Consider the following 24,229-nt stretch of genomic DNA (forward strand, 5'->3'; position numbering starts at 1 on the left):
GGAGAGACACATTAATAAATCTCACTACAGACATTTCCAGAGTCTTCACCTCTCCAGTTCTGTCCATCTGTTATTCCCATAGATAAGAATGATGTAATGTGACGTCATCAGAACCTCTCACCTCTCCAGTAAGCCGGAAGAGGATCTCTAGGGTGAGGTGTAATATCCTCTCCGCCATCTTGTCTCTGTCCATATCCATCCTTAATGGGTAAATCAGGAAATTCTCTTATATAGAAGATCTTCACTGAGAGGATCCGATATTGTAGAGATCTGAATGAGAAGAAGATGAGACGATGTAACATCATAAGAATCCTGTGTAATAATACAATTACTGGAGATAATGAGGGAAACATATGAGGAGATTTATTATTTTACAGTATTCAGTTTTCTTCTTTCCATCTACTAATAAAACCTATATATTTCGGCCACAGACAACAAGCAGTTTCTCCCTCGGAGTCGGCAGCTGAATACGTTCCTCATAGACTCATCTTCCATAACGCTAATTCTCGCCTCATTTCCCGACCCTGGAATCGGCATTAGTAATACTGCAGGAGATATTCATTACACGTGACAGGAGAAATAACGACTCCATGATGAGGACGACATCTTCATCTCCTACTGCGGCTCTAGGAACAGATCTGTCCAGAGTCGGTCACTGACTCCATCCCCACCGGCCTCTATATGGAGGTTTCCCGTCTTCCCCGCACTGGAATCTTCTATCACGTTAGATCTCAGCTCTGAGTCACACACAGAAGTTTGAGGCTTTTAGAAAATATTTTTTTTTCTACAAACACCGCGGACAGAAATTATTTGATACCAAAGTCTCCATGTACAGTGTTTTATAGGATATATTTCTGGCCTTAGGCTTTCCTATATTACAAGAAAAACACCAGGAAAAGCAAATATTAACCCCTTCATGACATGTGCCATACATGTACGGCACATGCCGGGTCTTCCCGTTTGATGTGGGCTCCGGCACTGAGCCCATTTCTTTTCCAGCAGATGTCAGCTGATTTCAACAGCCAACATGTGCCCCTATCAGCCGCGGGTGGAATTGTGATCCACACTTAACATGTTAAATGCTGCTGTCAATCTCTGATCGCGCCAGAAGCTCATCACTAATCTTGCCCAATAATGCCTGTGTCACATGACTGTGGGTCGCCGATGGGTTGGCATTGCAACCCCGGGTCTGCAGGAGACCCCTGTGGTTGTCATTGCCAGATAGCTATGAGAGCCACCCATTTCTGATACACAGAGCGGACGAAAAAACCCCCCACCTGTTTGGTATCATCGCCTCTCAATATATAAAAAGAATTTATCTGATCGGTAAACGGCGTAAAGAGAAAAAAGTCAAAACACCAGAATTACGTTTTTTGGTCGCCACAAAATTGCGTTAAGAATTTAAAAAAGTCGCTAAAAAGATCATATCTACCCCAAAATGTTATCAATAAATACGTCGGCTCGGCGTGCAAAAAATAAGCTCTCACTCCGCTCCAGATCAGGAAAAATGAAAACGCTACGAGTCTCGGAAAATGACACATTTTTTTTTGTAAACAAACATTGGATTTTTATTTATTTTTTTACCATTCAAATAACACGGAACCTAGACATGTTTGGTGTCTACGAACTCGTAATGACCTGGTCATAATCGCAGGTCAGTTTGGTGAACATGGTAAAAAAAGAAAAAAAAAAATAGTTGTGGAATTGCACTTTTCTTTTGCAATTTCACCATACTTGGATTTTTCCAGATTTCCAGTAAAAGTAGAACTCGTCCCGCCAAAAACGAGCCCTCAAATGGGCATATTGACGGAAAAATAAAAACTGTTATGGCTCTGGGAATATGGAGAGGGAAAAACAAATGCAATAACTGAAAATGCCCCGGGGGGTGAAGGGGCTAAAATATTTTAAAAGAAAATTGGCACCGACAATTCTTTAAAAAGAAAAAAAATGTGCAAAAAGCAGAAGACACATTTTGTTATTTTTTAATATTGACATTTGTTTAAAAAAAAAAAAAAAAAAAAAAAAACTCTTTGGGGCCTGTAACATAGATATACACCGCAGGGACGGCACAGGTGCATCTGCAACATTAACCCTGGCAGTTTAACCACTTGCTGCTGTGATAAGCAAACATGACATCTAAGAAGGTCTGACAGAGTTCGGCTGAATGCCCTCCGCCCCCAAGTACCCGATAGTATGGGGCGGCCTAGATACTATGAAGCTTACTTGATGTCTAGGCCTGCAATGTATGAAGGTCTATTAGGCCGGGCCAGATGCAGCGTCCAATAAGTTACCTTTTAATACCCCCAAACACATTACACTAAAGTTCCATGAAAGCACTGCTTTCGGGGGTTTGGGCGACTATATACCGTAATGTATTTGGGGGTCTCCCGACAGATGATGTCAGGGCAGAGAAGGATCTGGCATCCTGAATTTCAGAGGATAATCCGTTTGTTCTTCCTGTAGATAATCCTCCGCTAGAGGAGTCTGGGGGCGACTCTCTCATACAGACCACAGGAAAGCTGGAATATTTGTGTGTATGGGGGAGTCGGGAGAGATGGCCGTCTGCCAAATGACCGTTCAGCCAACTCTTATCTCATGTGTATGGGGCCGTTAGTATTACACTGACAGAATAATAAATACATCCCACGATGTAAACATTAACCCTCATATTCTTGCTCAACCCCTAATGGAAGAGCTAATGATAGAAAGACCACAACAAATAAGGACACTCCAAATACAATACATCATACCAAGAAAAAAAGGGAGTACATGTCCAAAGTAGTACAAAAATATACATACGTTTTTTACAAGATACATCAACTAAAAAAGGTTACATGACAAGTAAACAGAAGATTATTACATGCTCAGCGAGGGAAACAAAATGGACCAAATACCGTGTGGCCACCTAAACTGCTAGATATATAAAAAGTAAAGTGCTTTGTGCTAAATAATTGGATGGGATCAAGGGACACACCAGGACATAGTGATTAGCATGTCACACATATACAGTGGGGCAAAAAAGTATTTAGTCAGTCAGCAATAGTGCAAGTTCCACCACTTAAAAAGATGAGAGGCGTCTGTAATTTACATCATAGGTAGACCTCAACTATGGGAGACAAACTGAGAAAAAAAAAATCCAGAAAATCACATTGTCTGTTTTTTTATCATTTTATTTGCATTTTATGGTGGAAAATAAGTATTTGGTCAGAAACAAAATTTCATCTCAATACTTTGTAATATATCCTTTGTTGGCAATGACAGAGGTCAAACGTTTTCTGTAAGTCTTCACAAGGTTGCCACACACTGTTGTTGGTATTTTGGCCCATTCCTCCATGCAGATCTCCTCTAGAGCAGTGATGTTTTTGGCTTTTCGCTTGGCAACACGGACTTCCAACTCCCTCCAAAGGTTTTCTATAGGGTTGAGATCTGGAGACTGGCTAGGCCACTCCAGGACCTTGAAATGCTTCTTACGAAGCCACTCCTTCGTTGCCCTGGCGGTGTGCTTTGGATCATTGTCATGTTGAAAGACCCAGCCACGTTTCATCTTCAATGCCCTTGCTGATGGAAGGAGGTTTGCACTCAAAATCTCACGATACATGGCCCCATTCATTCTTTCATGTACTCGGATCAGTCATCCTGGCCCCTTTGCAGAGAAACAGCCCCAAAGCATGATGTTTCCACCACCATGCTTTACAGTAGGTATGGTGTTTGATGGATGCAACTCAGTATTCTTTTTCCTCCAAACACGACAAGTTGTGTTTCTACCAAACAGGGCCGCGCTTAGTAACCCGATGTTTACCCTGGTTACCATTGTAAATGTAAAAAAACCCCAAAAAACTCCATACTCACATTCCGGTGCCTGTCACGTCCCTCGCCGTCTGCTTCTTGCACTGACTGTGAGCGCCGGCCATAAAGTAAAAGCAGAGCACAGCGGTGACGCCGCTGTGCTTTACGGCCAGCACTGACACAGTCAGTGCGGGAAGCCGCCGGCAGGGGACGTGACAGACATCAGAAGGTGAGTATGTAGTGTTTTTGTTTTTTTTTTACATTTACAATGGTAACCAGGGTAAACATCAGGTTACTAAGCGCGGCCCTGCGCTTAGTAACCCGATGTTTACCCTGGTTACCCGGGGACTTCGGCATCGATGGTCGCTGGAGAGCTGTCTGTGTGACAGCTCTCCAGCGACCACACAACAACTTACCAACGATCACAGCCAGGTCGTATCGCTGGTGGTGATCGTTGGTAAATCGTTTAGTGTAACGGTACCCTAAGGGACACAAAGTGATAAGTGCATTCAAGGACAAAATAGATAAACACCATAAATATCATGTGCGAGTGTTACTTGAGAAGTACATACATCAGACAAAACACTTTATGGATGCTTCTTCTGCATTATGCAGAATCAGGAACTTTCTGGTTGATGTGGAGGTACATAACTTTTGTTATAGGCCACAATAGTCCAGTGTGATATGCTATGTGGGTATCATTTTTGTATATATTTCTATTTTACTTATTTTCATGGTGTTCTCTTGTAGAAGGAGTTATTTGCTAATTAATGAATGGCTGTTGCTGCCATCTGATATCAGCCCCCACAGCAATTCATTGTTTGCGAAATATGCTAATGACATGTTGACCTAGCTTGTTGAATCAATGAGCCCCTGAGACCTCCCCCCTCCTGACCTGTGAATGAGGAGGGAGACTTAAAATATCAGGGAGGTGAGACACAGATCAGTCCTGTGTGGAATGATGATGTGTTCATAGTATCTCAAAGAGAAAGAAGCGTGTATGGACTGTTATCCTGTCTGCTGGATTGTTGCACTTTTATCCTGTTACTGAACTGCATTCGTGTTCTGGACTATTTTATCCTTTGTGTTGTGGATCGTATATGGATCTTTCGTATTTTTGCCTAAATAAAGGTCTTGGAATTGTTTATTATACTCTACCTCTGTTGATTGTGTGATACTGGAGAAGGACCCCGTGACAACTGGTGGCAAGCAGCGGGATCAACAGAGCGTAACCTAATGGAGAACCACACACAGAGTGAGTACAGAAATTGGACTGTATCCAGTTTGCAGGAGTGAGCCAGAGACCTGGGCCTGAACTACCAGGGACTGACTAAAGAGGCCTTAATTGACCTACTGGTGAGTGCCAGCCCGGCCAACTATTCCCATATGTCTGAAAGACAAGCCCAGGAGACGAGGACCCCCACCCCAAAAAGCCAGTGGGTGGTGTGGTACGAAGAAGAGATGGCGGTTCTGGGCCCAGGCATCTCAGGAGTACGAGGAGGCTGCCCACCAGGCACAGCAGAGACAAGAAGCAATGGAGCTTGAAAGAGGGAGTAACGCAATGTGGAATGTAAACCCAATGATCCAAGAGCTTGTACAGATCACCCGGACAGAGTTTAAGCCATTTGGTGAGGCTTCCGGAGATGTGGAGGGGTTCTTCAAGGACTTTGAGCAGCAGGGTGCTGTGATGGAGGTGCCCCACCCTGGCTGGATGTGTTTGTTAGTGGGACTCCTATACGGTAGCATGGTGGAGGCTTACCGAACCATTGACGCACAGCGGAATCGGGATCATAACATTGTAAAGCAGACTATCCTGGATTACCATGCTATCACCCCAGACTCATATAGGGCCAAGTTCCGAGACCTCCCATGCACTACGGGGGGGATCGTTTAGGATGTATGCACATAAAATGTCCTAGGCATGTCGGAGATGGCTGGAAGCAGAAAACGCCTTTACTGTGGAAGATGTTATACAGGCGTTCCTTATAGAACAATTTCTTGCAAAGTGCCCCGCAGAGGTACGGGAATGGGTCCGGGAGCACACGCCATGCACCGTGGATAGAGCTGCAGCCCTGGCCGATGAAGCCCTTACTATCCAACCGCAATGGAAGAGGCTTCTGGACAATGAACCACGGCTATCTCCCGCACCCCATCCCCCTCAGATTATACCTGCCCTTCCTCCTAGTCGCAAGCCGATGACAATCACGCCTCACAATCCTGGGCCCCAACAGTTCCGACCACGACCTGGAGGTATCACAGAGAGTAGATGTTATGGGTGTGGGCAACCTGGACATTTGCAGTCTGGCTGTCCCTCAAGGATTCGAAGGGAGCCCCACCTCGTCCAGTACATCTTGTGCACTCCATCCCGCCTGAGGAAGAGCTACCACCACCCCCACAAGAGTGGACCACCGACCACGGCACCATAGATACCACTCCTGGAGTGTACGGACTCTGGCCTTTGTCCATCAGAAATACAGAGCAACGGCATTGCCATCTGCAGGATGTCTTAATTGATGGATACAAAGTGTCGGGATTTAGAGACACGGGGGCATTCCTGACTAACGCTGACCCCCGTGTGGTTCGACCCAAGGCAATTCACCAGGGCCCGGGAATTCCCATTGTCCTGGCGGGGGGGTGTCCACAAATATATACAGCGAGCTTTGGTACGTTTGGATTTTGGTTTTGGAGAAAAATGGTGTTGGATTGGAGTTATGGGAGGACTTCCTGCAGATATCCTCCATGGAAATGTCATTGGGGAGTTACAAAGTCATTTTGTGGGAGCAGAAGGTCCGTGGGCCTCTCACTCTTCTGAAAGAACAATTGGAGGGAGATATCGCAGATACTGGAACGCCCGTCATTCCCTACATTCTAGAGTTCAGAGACTGTCTCGCCCAGCTAGCTACCTTGGCTAATGAACATCAGCGAACGGCCCAGTCCAGTCAAAAAGCCTGGTATGACCATAAAGCCAGGACCCGGGAATTTATGGACAAGTGCTCATGATTATTGCAATCTCTGCCACTGTACAAGGAACTATAAACTATTGAGCAATGTGGACTAAAGTGAACAGGCCAGAGGTCTGTGTAGACCTCTTAACGTGCTCACTTATTATGAGGGGGGAGAGGTTGTGATGGTGTGATATGCTATGTGGGTATCATTTTTGTGTATATTTCTATTTTCCATATTTTCATGGTGTTCTCTTGTAGAAGGAGTTATTTGCTAATTGATGAATGGCTGTTGTTGCCATCTGATATCAGCCCCCACAGCACTGTATTGTTTGCTAATATGCTAATGACATGTTGACCAAGCATTTTGAAACAGTGAGCCCCTGAGACCTTCACCCTCCTGACCTGTGAATGAGGAGGGAGACTTAAAATATCAGGGAGGTGAGACACAGATCAGTCCTGTGTGGAATGATGATGTGCTCAGAGTATCTCAGAGAGAAAGAAGCGTATATGGACTTTTATCTCTGTCTGCTGGATTGTTGGACTTTTATCCTGTTACTGAACTGCATTCGTGTTCTGGACTATTTTATCCTTTGTGTGGTGGATCATATATGGATCTTTCGTATTTTTGCCTAAATAAAGGTCTTGGAATTGTTTACTATACTCTAGCTCTGTTGATTGTGTGATACTGGAGAAGGACCCCGTGACATCCAGCAAACCTGAGCTAAGGACCTCGCCCTACTCTTTGCCTGCGCTTGGCTCCCTGCCTGCAATCCAGATTGTCACTGCCATTATATCTTTGCTTTCCTTCAGAATAAACTATCTGATGTCAATTCAGGACTGCAATCAGATAGACCAAAGGTCTGTATTTATCACTTTCTATCTGACTCATCACAAGGAAATTGTTCTCCTATGTGCCCATGTAGATCCCACACAGTATGATGGCCCTCATAGACTCCACACAGTATGACGGTCCCTACAGCACCTCATGCAGTATTATGGCCACCACAACCTGCAACAGAAAATAAGGACCCCCAGTCAGTATGGAGGCATGTACAGTCCACCACAGCCCCATACTCAGTATAATGACCCCTACCAGCCACACACTCAGCATGAGAGCACAAACATCTCTTAATATTATGCCTCACAATTCCTGATATTAAAAAAAAAAACCAAAAAAAAACCACACACCACTCACCCAACCCTGTTCCCGAGATGAACTGCTCCTGTCTGTGCAGTGTTGAGTACAGAGTACATACCTCAGGTGTGATGTAGTGACATCATTGTGCCTGCTGTGCACGGAGTCTCAGACTCGCAGGCGAAGGCTGAATGGTGGATCAGGAGCTTCCAGTACCCTGATTCACCACTCTCTTCAATGGTTTCACCATCATGGGAGTGTGGATATCGCTGAAATTGTTATGATGGGAAGGAGAGGGTGACCAATGGCAAACCACACTAAGTCCTCTCAATTCATGGGCATCATTGCGACCGAGTGGGCTACAGTTTGGATGATACATGTCACGGGATCCTTCTTCGATATCACACAATCAACAGAGCAAGAGAAGAGTAAACAATCCCAAGTCTTTATTTAGCCGAAAATACGAAAGATCCATATACAATCCACCACACAAAGGATAAGATAGTCCAGAACCCGAATGCAGTTCAGTAAGAGGATAAAAGCCCTGGGAGATGAGAGTACAACAATCCAGTAGACAGAGGATAACATAGTCCATATACTCTTCTTTCTCTCTGAGGTGCTGTGTTCACATCATAGTTCCACACATGATCTGCTCTCGGGTCTCACCTCCCTGATATTTTAAAAATCCCTCCTCCTTCACAGGTCAGGGGGGGGGAAGGTCGCAGAGGATCATTGTTTCAACAAGCTAGTTCAATATGTCATTAGCATATTAGCAAACAACATGATTCACTGACCCTGTGGAAAGATAACAGTACAGTACTGTGGGGCGGGATATCAGATGACAACAACAGTCATTCATCAATTAGCAAATAACTCATCCTACAAGAAAGCACCATGAAAATCAGTAAAATATTAATAAGCAAAAGGGTACCCATATACCACCATCACAACCTCTCCCCCATCTTAATAAGTGAGCAAGCCATGAGGTCTACACAGACCACTGGCCTACTTATTTTAGTCCTCTTTGGTCCACCGTTTACAGTTTCTTGTACAATGGCAGGGGTTGCAATAATCATGAGCACTTGTTGTCCTTCCATAAATTCCCAGGTCCTGGCGTTACGGTCATACCAGTTTTTTTTTTTTACTGGACTGGGCCATTCGCTGATGTTCGTTAGCCAAGGTAGCTAGCTGGGCGAGACGGTCTCTGAACTCTAGAATATAGGGGATAGGTGTTCTGATGTCTGCTATATCTCCCTCCAATCGTTCTTTCAGAAGAGTGAGAGGCCCACGGGCCTTCTGGCCAAACAGATTGCTCCCCAATGAGGTTTGGATGTTGTGGTGCTCCCAGAAAATGACTAACTCCCCAATGTCATTTCCAAGGAGGATATCTGCAGGAAGTCCTCCCATAACTCCAATCCAACAGTTTTTCTCCAAAAACATAATCCAAACGCACCAAAGCTTGCTGTATATATTTACAGACACCCCCTGCAAGGACAATGGGAATTCCCGGTCCCTGGTGAATTGACTCGGGGGTCAGCGATAGTCAGGAATGCCCCCGTGTCTCTAAATCCTGATACTTTGTATCCATCAATTTAAACATCCTGCAAGTGGCTTTGCCTTTGTTCTGTATTTGAGGGACAAAGGCCGGAGTCCGTACACTCCAGGAGGGGTTTCTATGATGCTCGGGTCAGTGGTCTTCTCGGGTGGGGATGGAGTGTACAAGATTCACTGGACGAGGTGTGACTGCGGCTGGGTGGAAGGGCAGATATAGTCTGAGGGGGCCAGGGGGAGGAAGCAGGCTGTGGTGTATTGTCCAGAAGCCTCCTCTATTGCAGTCGGATAGTAGGCTGCAGCTCTGTCCACGGTGCACAGCGTGCACTCCTGGACCCATTTCCATAATTCTGGGGGCACTTGGCAATAAATTGTTCTACAATGAACGCCTGTATAACATCTTTCACATTAAAGGCGTTTTCTGCTTCCAGCCATCTCCGACATTCCTGTTATATCTTATGGGCATACTGTCATGGTCTGCTAAGTTTCTGGGATTAGGTGGTTTTAGGGTTAACCTGGATGGCCTAACTCTGGGATTCTGGGAGGCTTCTTATAGCCTCATTGTGGGGCCTTCCCTGTCTCTTATACTCTGATCCTTGGCCGAGTGTGTTTGACCCTGTTGTGCTTTGTGCTTGTGCTACCTTATGTCTGTCTGGTTTTGATTTGGCTGTGTCCCTGTTATGAGTTTTGCCTGTCCTTTTGTACTGTGCTGCCCTGTCTGTGTATGACCCCTTGGTTTATGTCCTGACTATCCTATTCTGTTGGTAACTTTGTCCCGTAGTTACCTTTCTAGGAGTTTTCCTTCAGCTCCTAGCTCTCTGGAGCTTAGGCCATGCCCCCAGTAGTCACGTGCTTCAGGTCCTGTTTGTCTGAAGCACACATCTTCACCACTGCTGCCCTGCTCCACAGGTATCTTTGGGCACAGTTTGTTTTACTCAGGACACGCACACTGGTTCAGTGACCAAGTGCAGTGCGGTGTTCCTGACACATACATCCTAAACGACCCCCCCCTCCCCCCGCGGTGCATGGACAGTCTTGGAACTGAGCCCTATGTAAGTAATCCAGGATAGTTCGCTTTACAATGTTATAATCCCGGTTCCGCTGTAACAATTATGTAGGTGCTAGGGAATTTGATAGCATGGGATAAAATCAGTCTGAGAAGAAAGCTGCAGCAGAAAGGTGTATTTAACAGAATAGAAATGCAAACAGAACTAAACCACAGATATTCCTGTAATTGAAACGAGGTGCACAGCACAATATAGTAAAACACAGCAAACTGAATAGTGGGGTGCGACCACTAGTACGAACCAGCTCAGCAAGGATATGACTCATGAGTGAACAAGACACTTAAACAAGGAAGTCCAGTAAGGATATTAGTGTGAATGCACACAGTACTTAAACCTGGGAATTCAGCAAAAGTGTAGAGGGAATGTACACAGTACTTAAAAGTGGAAGTCCAGCAATAACATGATCACACGTGCGCACAGCACTTGTTTGTGAAAGTTCAATAATACGCAGATGGTGCGTTGTGAGAATGAAGTCCTGGGAAAGAGAGGATGAAGGGAAAAAGATGGAGAGCGCTATCTAAGCATAGCAGATGAGTAAATCTTTCTTGGTGAGAAAAGTACAACTTGAATCTTGCTCACCTGGAGTGGTTGTGCAAGGAGGCACAACACTGGGACAAGTTTTGCAAACAAGGTTGATCCTTCCTCTGGTGTGCTGCCCGTCACAGCAGTCCCAGAGGTGAGAGGCAGCACCCAAGATAACCCTGGTCAGGATCCAGGTGCACACAGGAGATGGAAGGCAGCTGAACGTGGCGAGGCAGACCACCGAGTAAAGAACAGCAGAAGCCGGGAGTTCACCAGCAAACAGGCAGAAGCTCAGGATCCAACAGCACAAAATACTCAGGCACAAGAGAAAAAACGACCCGGACTTAATCAGGACAGACAGGAAGTTCCATGACGGTGAGATCCAAGACTCCATCTTGGATCATGACGAACAGGCACAAGGAAAGTCCGGAATCCTTACATCCGCTGGGAGTCAATAGTTCCGTAATCCTCCGCTGCGCTTCCGTTCCGGAGTCCCACTAATAAACGCATCCAGCCAGCAGCACACTGCTGCTTAAAGTCCTTGAAGAACCCCTCCACATCTCCGGAAGTCTCATCAAATGGCTTAAAGTTTGTCCGGGTGATCCCAGATCGTGGGGTTTACACTCCACATTACATTACTCCCCATTTAGATCTCCATTGCTTCTTGTCTCCGCTGTGCTCGGCGAGCAGCCTCCTCCTTATACTCCTGAGACACGCCTGGACCCAGATCTGCCACCTCTTCTTCGTACTACACCACCCACTGGCTTTTTGGGGTGGGGTCCTCATCTTTTGCACTTGTCCTTCAGACATATGGGAGTAGGTGATCTGGCTAGTACCCAATAGTAGATCAAATAAGACCTCTTTAGTCAGTCCCTGGTAGTTAAGACCCAGGTCTCTGGCTCTCTCCTATAAACTGGATACAGTCCAATTTCTGTACTCACTTTGTGTGTGGTTCTCCATTTGGTTACGCTCTGTCCCACTGCTGCCACTAGTTGTCACAGGGTCCTTCTGCGATATCACACAATCAACAGATCATGAGAAGATTGAACAATCCCAAGTCCTTTATTTAGGCAAAAATATGAAAGGTCCATATACAATCCACTACACAAAGGATAAGATAGTCCAGAACCCGAATACAATTCAGTAACAGGATAAAAGCCCTGGGAAATGAAAGTCCCACAATCCAGCAGACAGCATATAATATAGTCCATATACTCTTCTTTTTCTCTGAGGTGCTGTTCCACACACGATCTGCTCTCATGTCTCACCTCACTGATATTTTAAAAGTCCCTCTCTTTATTCACAGGTTGTGGGGGAAGGTCGCAGGGGCTCATTGTTTCAACAAGCTAGTTCAATACGTCATTAGCATATTAGCAAACATGATTCACTGACCCTGTGGAAAGATAACAGTACAGTACTGTGGGGGGGGGGGATATCAGATGACAACTACAGCCATTCATCAATTAGCAAATAACAACCCATCCTACAAGAGAACACCATGAAAATCAGTAAAATATTAATACAAAAACAAAATAATACCCACAAACCATATCCCACCATCACAATACACTCCTGCTTATCCAACTATGAGAACTAAGAATGAGGCAATGTGAGCATTTATTAATTAGCTGTGAGGTTGTCAGGGGGGTAGATGATATCATATTATGCATGTAGTGGGTGTTAGGGTTGCCGGATTGCAGTAAATAAGATTAATAAAGTGCAATCACAACCCAGGGTCCACTGTGCAGAGATGTAAAACTGCAGCTAATGTGAACAATTGCAGAACACACAGCGATTGCTTGCTAGCTCGCACTGAGTTACACGTCACTCAGTGAACAGCACACAAAGCTGTGTTACTCGCAAACAGAAACAGAATAGATGCTCTGCTATAGAGTTGTGTCACTCGCACACAGTAACGAAGTAGATACTCTGAAATAAAGCTGTCACTTGCACACAGTAACAAAGTAGATGCTCTGCAATAGAGCTGTGTCACTCGCACACAGTAATGAAGCAGATATGATGCTAGATGTGATCCCTGTTAACCTCACGGGATTGAAGCCCACTAACGGGATAAATAGCAAACAGTGGTTACACAGTCAGCAACAGCACTCAACCAACTCCTCTCCAAAGGTGCTGGAATTCTAACGGCTATACGACAGCCCTGAATCCAAACAGACAAACTCCTCTTCGGAGGTGCCGGAATTCTAACGGCTTACCTCCAACCCTGAGCACCTCCTGACAAGGACCACACTGTTGCAATGTCTCATTCACACATAGAAAGAAGGTGATACTAGCCTTTTATATGTAAAGCTCAGGTCCAGTCAGGCAGGACCTTGTCCGTGGACCAATCCGGAGTTGCCACATCACCAGAACAGCTGACGACCAACCACTAATGAGACATTGACACATCATGAGCATGCTCAGTAGGGTGATTTCTGGACTCCAGAGCGATTGCTCGTGGCTGCCTACCGCCATTGCTGCATAATGTAGGGCCCAGTGTGAGAAAGTTGTTTCTCCCTCAGAGGTCATGGGTCTTCCAGCAGGACAATGACCCAAAACACACTTCAAAAAACACTAGAATGGTTTGAGAGAAAGCACTGGAGACTTCTAAGGTGGCCAGCAATGAGTCCAGACCTGAATCCCATAGAACACCTGTGGAGAGATCTAAAAATGGCGGTTTGGAGAAGGCACCCTTCAAATATCAGGGACCTGGAGAAGTTTGCCAAAGAAGAATAGTCTAAAATTCCAGCAGAGCATTGTAAGAAACTCACTGATGGTTACCGGAAGCGGTTGGTGGCAGTTATTTTGGCTAAAGGTTGTGCAACCAAGTATTAGGCTGAGGGTGCCAATACTTTTGTCTGGCCCATTTTTGGAGTTTTGTGTGAAATGATCAATGTTTTGCTTTTTGCTTCATTCTCTTTTGTGTTTTTTCATTTAAGACAAATTAAATGAAGATAATAATACCAAAGAATTTGTGTTTGCAATCATTTTCAGGAAGAAAATGAGTATTATCTGACAGAATTGCAGGGGTGTAAATACTTTTGGCCATGACTGTATATACAGCAGTCTCAGCATCTCCTATGTGGTGTATATACAGCTGTCTCAGCATCTCCTATGTGATGTATATACAGCGTTCTCAGCGTCTCCTATGTGAGAAGCAACATGATCAGTATCACCTAACATCACAGCTGCACCAAAGAGAAGCAGCTCCAGACGTCACATTAAGGGTGAGTTACCGTAATTAATTGTTTGACTAAATATACTGGGGTAATTTTCAAGGTGACCATTTTTGTGTGGCCCCCGAATGATGGTAGAATTTTCGAAATGGCCCCCGGCTGGAAAAAGGTTCCCCACCCTGGTCTAGATGGTACCTTGATGATGCAGATTACTGATATTATAAAGGCCAGAGCCCCAAAGGCAGAACAGATTTGGCGCCAAGCAAAGGAAAGGGGTGCGGGGAAGAATCTGAGGTACCAGCTCATGGTAAAGTGCCTGAGGCAGCTGGGTGTGGGGCAGAACCCTGCTTACAGGGCATATTGGGGGCATTACACTGTGTGGGGCCAAGAAAGGGGCCCTGTACTAGGAGAACAATCCGCTCCCTCACTTCCTGTCCTCCATAGTTGGGTCGTGTGTATCTATTACAGGAAGCAGAACAACAACGTTATGATTCTTATAAAGTGGCAACAAAACCCCAAAAGAGTCTTAGTGCAGAAGGGGTTAATGTCTCCCGCGCTCAGTAATGGGGAATCTCCACCTACCTCCACCTGCAGAGACGCTCACGATATATATGGCTCCTCTGTTCGCACAGGACCTGTGATGAGGTCACAGGAGGGGAGGAGTCAGGGGTCACATGATCAGGGGCCTCAGGGAATGATATCTGCAGTGAAGAGTAAGACCCTACATGGAGACTTCTCCTCAGTCAGTGACATTCCCGCCATTATTCCCCCTCACTACTGGCACAATTACCTCACGCCGCCTTTTCTACACAGTGTTATGTGTGGAATGTAACGTGTGATTTCTCTGGAGACAAATAGACCCCACACATGAGGGAATTATCACCAGTTACCGGACGTCTAGTATATGGCGGCATATGATTGTGCTATCGACTCCACACCAGGAGCTGAAATGCCGAAATCTCGCTTATCCCCTTCCAGAGTTTGTCTAAGGGTCATATACGGCCATGCACCTCTCCAGTCGCGGTTATGGGTTTTTTGGTAAAAGGATGGAGGGCTGCGTCCATGCTTGGATTTTAGAGAGATTAATACAAGCACGGTGCACAATCCCTATCCTGTACCTCTTATAACTGACCTGTTTAACCAATTATCTGGATTTAAATGATTTTTCAAACTCAACGTGAGAGGGGCATAAAGCCTGAGGCTACGTGCACGCGCTGCGGAATGGTGTGCGGATTTTTCCACATTGTTTTTGGTAAATCCACAGGAAAACCGCCCTGTCGATTTACCGCGGTTTTTCCGTGGTTTTTGTGCGGATTCCTATTGTGGAGCAGGTGTAAACCACTGCAGAACCCGCACAAAGAATTGACATGCTGCGGAATTTAAACCGCTGCGTTTCCGCATGGTTGTTTCTGCAGCATGTGCTCTGCGGATTTTGTTTTCCATAGGTTTACATGGTACTGTAAACTCATGGAAAACTGCTGCAGATCCGCAGCAAAATCTGCAGCATGTGCACATAGCCTTATACATATATGCCATGGTGACGAATGGAAGACCGCATTCAATACACCTGAAGGTCATATTGAAAATTTTGTGCTGCCTTTCGGATAAACCAATGTTTCAGCAGTCTTTGAAAATTTCATTAACCCCTTTCTGACATTAGACGTACTATCCCATCGAGGTGGTCTGGGCTCCTACGACCACCGACGGGATAGTACTTCATCACCGATCAGCTGCGCTCCCGGCCGGGTGTCAGCTGACTATCACAGCTGACATCCGGCACTATGTTCCAGGTGCGGTCACGGACCACTCCTGGCACATTAACCCCTGGAACACTGCGATCAAACATGATTGCAGTGTTCCGGCGGCATAGGGAAGCATCGCGCAGGGAGGGGGCTCCCTGCGTGCTTCCCTGAGACCCTCGGAGCAATGCGATGTGATCATGTTGCTCCAAGCGTCTCCTCCATCCTCCTCCCTCAAGGCCCCAGATCCAAAATGGGACCCAACCTATAAAACTGTCCCACTAGTTAACCCCTTCAGTGAACACCGTAAAAAAAAACGTAGCCAAAAAAACAATGCTTTATCATCATACCGCCGAACAAAAAGTGAAATAACACGCGATCAAAAACACGAATATAAATAAACATGGTACCGCCGAAAACGTCATCTTGTCCCGCAAAAAACGAGCCACCATACAGCGTCATCAGCGGAAAAAGTAAATAAGTTATAGTTCTCAGAATAAAGCGATGCAAAATTAATTATTTTTTCTATAAAAGTTTTTATTGTATAATAACGCCAAAACATAAAAAAAAGATATAAATGAGGTATCGCTGTAATCGTTCTGACCCGAAGAATAAAACTGCTTTATCAATTTTACCAAACGCAGAATGGTATAACGCCCCCCCAAAAGAAATTCATGAATTGCTGTTTTTTGTTCATTCTGCCTAACAAAAATCAGAATAAAAAGTGATCAAAAAATGTTATGTGCCCGAAAATGATACCAATAAAAACATCAACTCGTCCCGCAAAAAACTAGACCTCACATGACTCTGAGGACCAAAATATGGAAACATGTTCTCTGTCAGAATGTGGTAACGCAAAAAATATTTTTTTACATAACAACAAAGAAAATTCACACCAAGTGAATAATGTCCACTAAATAATAATAGACAACCTATTTCAGAGTGAACAAAAACTAAAGCATTCCAGTATTTTAATATTTTAAAAACAATTTATTATAGATTAGAATATAAAACGGAGAAAAACTGACAACAAAACTATACAATATCATATATCAAAAAAATAAGTGTAGAATACAGATCCGATAATAATGTAAAAGAAACCAGACACAATGTACCCAAGAAGGGGAACAATCCCTCAAGTGAAACTATGCGGTCTACCTAGACTCAATAAAGTGCTTGTGCAAATCCAGTAAATAGTCTTTCAAGACGACAAAGTACATTAGGGGCTTTGTAAAATACCAGTATCGGTGTAGAGATGATCTGTAGCTCACAGGGACTCCGACTCCAACGTACGTTTCGCCACCGTGGCTTTTTCAAGGAGTGAAGAGGGAGTGAAAATGGGGACTTTTTATATATATACTCCCAGCCAATCAAATGGAATATAGTAGATCATGTGACCAATATAAAAAAAAATAAACAATTACATAGACTAAAATGTGTGGAATCCATCACTACATTAATTCAGATCAATCGCGCATTCATAACTAAGACAGATAATGATAAAATACATTCAGAAATAAATTACATATACTGCACAGCGCAGGCCGAAACCGGAAGTGACGTACCGCAATAGGAGTCACAATGTATAAACAATAGGAAATCACGAGGTAAATCTACATCATAGACCTCCGCCACAAGAGCGGATGTTACATTTCACCTTAGGCCGGAGACACACTGGTGCGAGATACGGCCGAGTCTCGCTGGTTAAAAGCAAGCTGTGGCACCTGCACTCCGGAGCGGAGCGTGCAGCTGCATAGCAATACATGGAGCCGCACGCTCCGCTCCGGAGTGCAGGTGCCACAGCTTGCTTTTAACCAGCGAGACTCGGCCGTATCTCGCACCAGTGTGTCTCCGGCCTTAGAGGTCACATCAAGCTATCGCGTGATTAACCTGCGTCTAAAGGTGGAACGCAAGCCCCGGGCTGCCACCGCCGAACCGGAAGTGACGTACCGTGGCTCGTGTCACCACCCCGAGAACCCAGGTCTGTTCATTAAAAAGCAGATTATCTCACAAAATCCAACAAAGACAACATATTAAAGCCGGTTAAATATATGTATGGCACAACGGCCTGTGACAATGCATAATAAAAAATAAATACAATGATCAGCCCGTTTAGGTCATGCGTACAAGCGGAAGAAGCATACCGCTTGTGAACATCCAAAAAGAGACTCTAAGAATAGTGCTACTTTAGAGGCCCAAGGACGGACTATACATCTTAAATATAATAGATACCAAGTACAATAAATAAGTGACAGATGCTGAATATAAGTATATGCAAAAAATAATAATAAATGAATAAATAAATAAAAGTGCTACAAGTCATCCACAACCTGTCTCCTCCATACATCTGTGACCGCGTCTCCCGGTACTTACCTACATGCAACCTCCGATCCTCACAAGATCTCCTTCTCTACTCCCCTCTTATCTCCTCTTCCCACAATCGTATACAAGATTTCTCTCGCGTATCACCCCAACTCTGGAACCCTCTACCACAACACATCAGACTCTCGCCTACCATCGAAACCTTCAAAAAGAGCCTGAAGACCCACCTCTTCCGACAAGCCTACAACCTGCAGTAACCACCGATCAACCAACCGCTGCACGATCAGCTCTATCCTCACCTACTGTATTCTCACCCATCCCTTGTAGATTGTGAGCCTTCGCGGGCAGGGTCCTCTCTCCTCCTGTACCAGTTATGACTTGTATTGTTTAAGATTATTGTACTTGTTTTTATTATGTATACCCCTCCTCACATGTAAAGCGCCATGGAATAAATGGCGCTATAACAATAAATAATAATAAAGTGCAGTGACGCACACGTGCGACCGAGTGCAAAGTGACAAAGACAAAAATTCAAATTAGCATATATATTTATTTAAATAGACAAATAAAAGATAACATATATGGGATTCCATCCAAAATCATGGATAGAGCTAAAAAGCAGAATCTAAAAAAGAAAAGAAAAAATTAGTAAAATCTCATAAAAAAGCACTAAAAGACATTTGCTCATTCAGACCATTCGGTGCCAATGTATTTAATCTAAAAATCCATTTATCTTCAACTTGGGCCAAACGTTTCTTAATATCACCACCTCTGATACTGAGAACAACATGGTCAATACCTCTAACCCGTAATAAGGAGCCATTGCATTGATGGAACAACTTAAAATGCTTTGGCAGAGTCTTAAGAGATTCAATATCATGAGTAGTGTTGAGCATTCCGATACCGCAAGTATCGGGTATCGGCCGATATTTGCTGTATCGGAATTCCGATAACGAGATCCGATACTTTTGTGGTATCGGGTATCGGTATCGAAACAACATTAATGTGTAAAATAAAGAATTAAAATAAAAAATATTGCTATACTCACCTCTCCGACGCAGCCTGGACCTCACCGAGGGAACCGGCAGCGTTCTTTGCTTAAAATTCGCGCGTTTGCTTCCTTCCATGACGTCACGGCTTGTGATTGGTCGCGTGCCGCCCATGTGGCCGTGATGCGACCAATCACAGCAAGCCGTGATGTAATTTTCAGGTCCTTCTAGGCATTCAGTATTTTAAAATTACGTTCCGGCTTTGTGATTGGTCGCGTCGCGGTCACATGGGCGACACGACCAATCACAAGCCGTGACGTCACGGGAGGCAGGACACGCGCGCATTTTAAAATGCGCGCGTGTCCTGCCTCCCGTGACGTCCCGGCTTGTGATTGGTCGCGTCGCCCATGTGGCCGCGACGCAACCAATCACAGCAAGCCGTGACGTAATTTCAGGTCCTTCAGGATTTTAAAATTACGTTCCGGCTTTGTGATTGGTCGCGTCGCGGTCACATGGGCGACACGACCAATCACAAGCCGTGACGTCACGGGAGGCAGGACACGCGCGCATTTTAAAATGCGCGCGTGTCCTGCCTCCCGTGACGTCACGGCTTGTGATTGGTCGCGTCGCCCATGTGACCGCGACGCGACCAATCACAAAGCCGGAACGTAATTTTAAAATACTGAATGCTTAGAAGGACCTGAAAATTACGTCACGGCTTGCTGTGATTGGTCGCGTCGCGGCCACATGGGCGGCACGCGACCAATCACAAGCCGTGACATCACGGAAGGAAGGAAAAGCGCGCATTTTAAGCAAAGAACGCTGCCGGTTCCCTCGGTTGAGGTCCAGGCTGCGTCGGAGAGGTGAGTATAGCAATATTTTTTATTTTAATTGTTTATTTTACACATTAATATGGTTCCCAGGGCCTGAAGGAGAGTTTCCTCTCCTTCAGACCCTGGGAACCATCAGGGATACCGTCCGATACTTGAGTCCCATTGACTTGTATTGGTATCGGGTATCGGTATCGGATTAGATCCGATACTTTGCCGGTATCGGCCGATACTTTCCGATACCGATACTTTCAAGTATCGGACGGTATCGCTCAACACTAATCATGAGTGGTCTGTGCCGCCTTAATATCCAATACATGTTCCCTCACTCTCCGTCTAAATTCCCTTGAGGTTAAACCTATATATTTGAGGTTACATGGACAGCTGGCACAGTAAATGACCGCTGTTGTAGTACATGTTATTGGATAGAGAATATTGTATGTCTTATCCCCATCAGCACTAGAGAAATCAGTACACCTTTCAATATTGGGACACGCCACACAGGATCCACATGGATGACAACCCCACTTAGGACCTCGTGAACCAAATGGGTTATCAGTCTTTCTTTTAATGTAGTGACTGTGTACCAGAGAATCACGGAAATTCGAGGATCTTCTGTATGTCACAGATGATTTAGGAGGTAAATATTGAGTTAAAACAGGATCCAGTTGCAGAATTCGCCAATGTTTTGATAAAATATCTCTGACCTCATGCCATCTGCAATTGAAAGATTGAATATATTGTACCTTGTCTTCACTCTGGGTTGCCAACCTCTGTTTATTGAGTGCTTGAGCCCGATCAGTCTTCTTTGCCCGCCAATAACCTCGTTCGATACATTGTGAAGAGTATCCTCTTTCGACAAATCTTGCACTTAAATCTCTACTTTGTTTTTCAAAAGAAACTTCATCAGAACAGATGCGTCGCATCTGTAAAAACTGTCCCACAGGTATACCTTGGATAAGGCTAAGTTGATGCGATGATGAGAAATGGAGTAGACTATTAGTTGAGGTAGGTTTTCGGAAGACATCCGTATGGACAAACCCCAATTCATAAACTTTAAGGAGAATGTCCAAAAATTCCATATCAAGTCTTCCTGACTTATATGTCAGATGTAGATTCAAGTCATTATCATTCAGATGATTCATAAATATCTGGAGTTCCTCAGGGGACCCCATCCTCATTGGACATCTATGTAATTGTTTATATTTTTTTTATATTGGTCACATGATCTACTATATTCCATTTGATTGGCTGGGAGTATATATAAAAAGTCCCCATTTTCACTCCCTCTTCACTCCTTGAAAAAGCCACGGTGGCGAAACGTACGTTGGAGTCGGAGTCCCTGTGAGCTACAGATCATCTCTACACTGGTACTGGTATTTTACAAAGCCCCTAATGTACTTTGTCGTCTTGAAAGACTACTGGATTTGCACAAGCACTTTATTGAGTCTAGGTAGACTGCATAGTTTCACTTGAGGGATTGTTCCCCTTCTTGGGTATATTGTGTCTGGTATCTTTTACATTATTATCAGATCTGTTTTCTACACTTATTTTTTTGATATATGATATTGTATAGTTTTGTTGTCAGTTTTTCTCCGTTTTATATTCTAATCTATTATAAATTGCTTTTAAAATATTAAAATACTGGAATACTTTAGTTTTTGTTCACTCTGAAATAGGTTGTCAAAAAATATTTTTTGCAATAAAAAGTGTCTTTTAGTGTGTGACAGCTGCCAAACATAAAAACCCACTATAAAAACCCCCACTATAAATAGTAAATCAAACCCCCCTTTATCACCGCCTTAGTTAGGGAAAATAAAATATTATAAATTATAAAATTTATTTCCATTTTGCCAGTAGGGTTAGGGTTGGGGCTAAAGTTAGGGTTGGGGCTAGAGTTGGGGTTAGGGTTTGGATTACGTTTACGGTTGGGTTAGGGGTGTGTCATGGTTAGGTGTATGGTTAGGGTTGGGATTAGGGTTAGGGGTGTGTTGGGATTAGGGGTGTGTTGGGGTTGGGATTCAGGTTAGGGGTGTGTTCAGGTTAGGGGTGTGGTTAGGGTTGGGATTAGGTTAGGGGTGTGTCGGGGTTAGGGGTGTGGTTAGGGTTGGGATTACGGTTAGGGGTGTGTTGGGGTTAGGGTTAGAGTTAGAATTGGGAGTTTTCCACTGTTTAGGAACACCAGGGGCTCTGCAAATGCAACATGACATCTGATCTTAGATGGTTTGAGGTGAGCTGGACCGCAGAGTGAAGGCAAACTGGCCAACAAGTGCTAAGCATCTCTGGGAACTCCTTCAAGATTGTTGGAAGACCATTTCCGGTGACTACCTCTTGAAGCTCATCAAGAGAATGCCAAGAGTGTGCAAAGCAGTCATCAAATCAAAAGGTGGCTACTTTGAAGAGCCTAGAATATAAGACTTATTTTCAGTTGTTTCACAATTTTTTGTTAAGTATATAATGCCACATGTGTTAATTCATAGTTTTGATGCCTTCAGTGTGAATTTACAATTTTCATAGTCATGAAAATACAGAAAAATCTTTAAATGAGAAGGTGTGTCCAAACTTTTGGTCTGTACTGTACACCAGGGGCAATGCAAACGTAACGTGAAGCCCGCAGACCATTCCATCAAAGTCTGCAATCCAAAATGCCACTTCTTCTCTTCCGCGCTCTGCCATGCGCCCAAACAGTAGTTTTCTCCCACATATGAGGTATCAGCGTACTCAGGACAAATTGGCCAACAACTTTTGGGATCCAATTTCTCCTGTTACCCTTGGGAAAATACAAAACTGGGGGCTAAAAAATCATTTTTATGGAAAAAAAAAGGATTTTTTCTTTTCACGGCTCAGCTTTATATAAACTTTAGTGAAACACTTGGGGGTTCAAAGTTCTCACAGCACATCTGGGTAAGTTCCTTGGGGGTCTAGTTTCCAATATGGGGTCACTTGTGGGGGGTTTCTACTGTTTAGGTACATCAAGGGCTCTGCAAACGCAACGTGATGCCTGCAGACCATTCCATCAAAATCTGCATTTCAAAACGCCACTTATTCCCTTCCGAGCTCTGCCATGTGCCCACTCGTTTTCTCCGACATATGGGGTATCAGCGTACTCAGGACAAATTGCACAACAACTTTTAGGGTCCAATTTCTCCAGATACCCTTGGGAAAATGCAAAATTGGGGGCTAAAATATCATTGAAATATAATCAATTTTCAGGGCTCTACATTATAAACTTCTGTGAAGCACTTGGGGGTTCAAAGTGCTCACCACACATCTAGACACGTTCCTTAGGGGGTCTACTTTCCAAAACACGGTCACTTTTGGGGGATTTCCACTGCTTAGGCACATTGAGCTCTCCAAACGAGACATGGCGTCCTATCTCAAGTCCAGCCAATTTTGCATTGAAAAGTCAAATGGCGCTTCTTCCCTTCCGAGCTCTGCCATGCGCCCAAACAGTGTCGTACCCCCACATATGGGGTATCGGCGTACTCAGGACTAATTGTACAACAACTTTTGGGGTCCAGGTTCACCTATTACCCTTGGTAAAATAAAACAAATTGGACCTGAAATAAATTTTTTGAGAAAATGTTAAATGTTCATTTTTTTTAAATATTACAAAAATACCTGTGAAACACCTGAAGGGTTAATAAACTTATTGAATGTGGTTTTGGGTATTTTCTATCATATAGACCCCTCAAAGTGACTTCAAATGTGATGTGGTCCCTAAAAAATATGGTGTTGTAAAAATGAGAAATTGCTGGTCAACTTTTAACCCTTATAACTCCCTTAGAAAAAAAAATTTGGTTCCAAAATTGTGCTGATGTAAAGTAGACATGCGGGAAATGTTACTTATTAAGTATTTTGTGTGATACATCTCTGTGATTTAAGGGCATAAAAATTCAAAGTTGGAAAATTGCAAAATTTTTGCCAAATTTCCGTTTTTTTTCACAAATATACTCAAGTAATTTCAAGGAAATTTTACCACTAACATGAAGTGCAATATGTCTCGAGAAAACAATGTCAGAATCACCGGGATCCGTTGAAGCGTTCCAGAGTTATAACCTCATAAAAAAACAGTGGTCAGAAATGTGAAAATTGGCCCAGTCATTAAAATGCAAACCACCCTTGGGGGTAAAGGAGTTAATTATATTTTTTTCTCACTGATAGGTA

General features: G+C 44.2%; 1 protein-coding gene across 1 annotated transcript in view; it reads right to left on the minus strand.

Moving 5' to 3' along the window:
- LOC143766643 (uncharacterized) overlaps positions 1 to 14,801 on the minus strand; it is a 41,671-nt gene extending 26,870 nt beyond the window's left edge. The window contains exons 1-2 of the mRNA XM_077254455.1: positions 14,765 to 14,801; positions 122 to 270 (exon numbers count right to left, since the gene is read on the minus strand). Of these exons, the coding sequence (XP_077110570.1) occupies positions 122 to 199 (78 nt within the window). The 5' untranslated portion in view covers positions 200 to 270; positions 14,765 to 14,801. The remainder of the gene's footprint in view (positions 1 to 121; positions 271 to 14,764) is intronic.
- Positions 14,802 to 24,229: the final 9,428 nt, after the last annotated feature.

The sequence above is a fragment of the Ranitomeya variabilis genome, chromosome 4 (assembly GCF_051348905.1).
Source record: "Ranitomeya variabilis isolate aRanVar5 chromosome 4, aRanVar5.hap1, whole genome shotgun sequence".
Classification (NCBI taxonomy): domain Eukaryota; kingdom Metazoa; phylum Chordata; class Amphibia; order Anura; family Dendrobatidae; genus Ranitomeya; species Ranitomeya variabilis.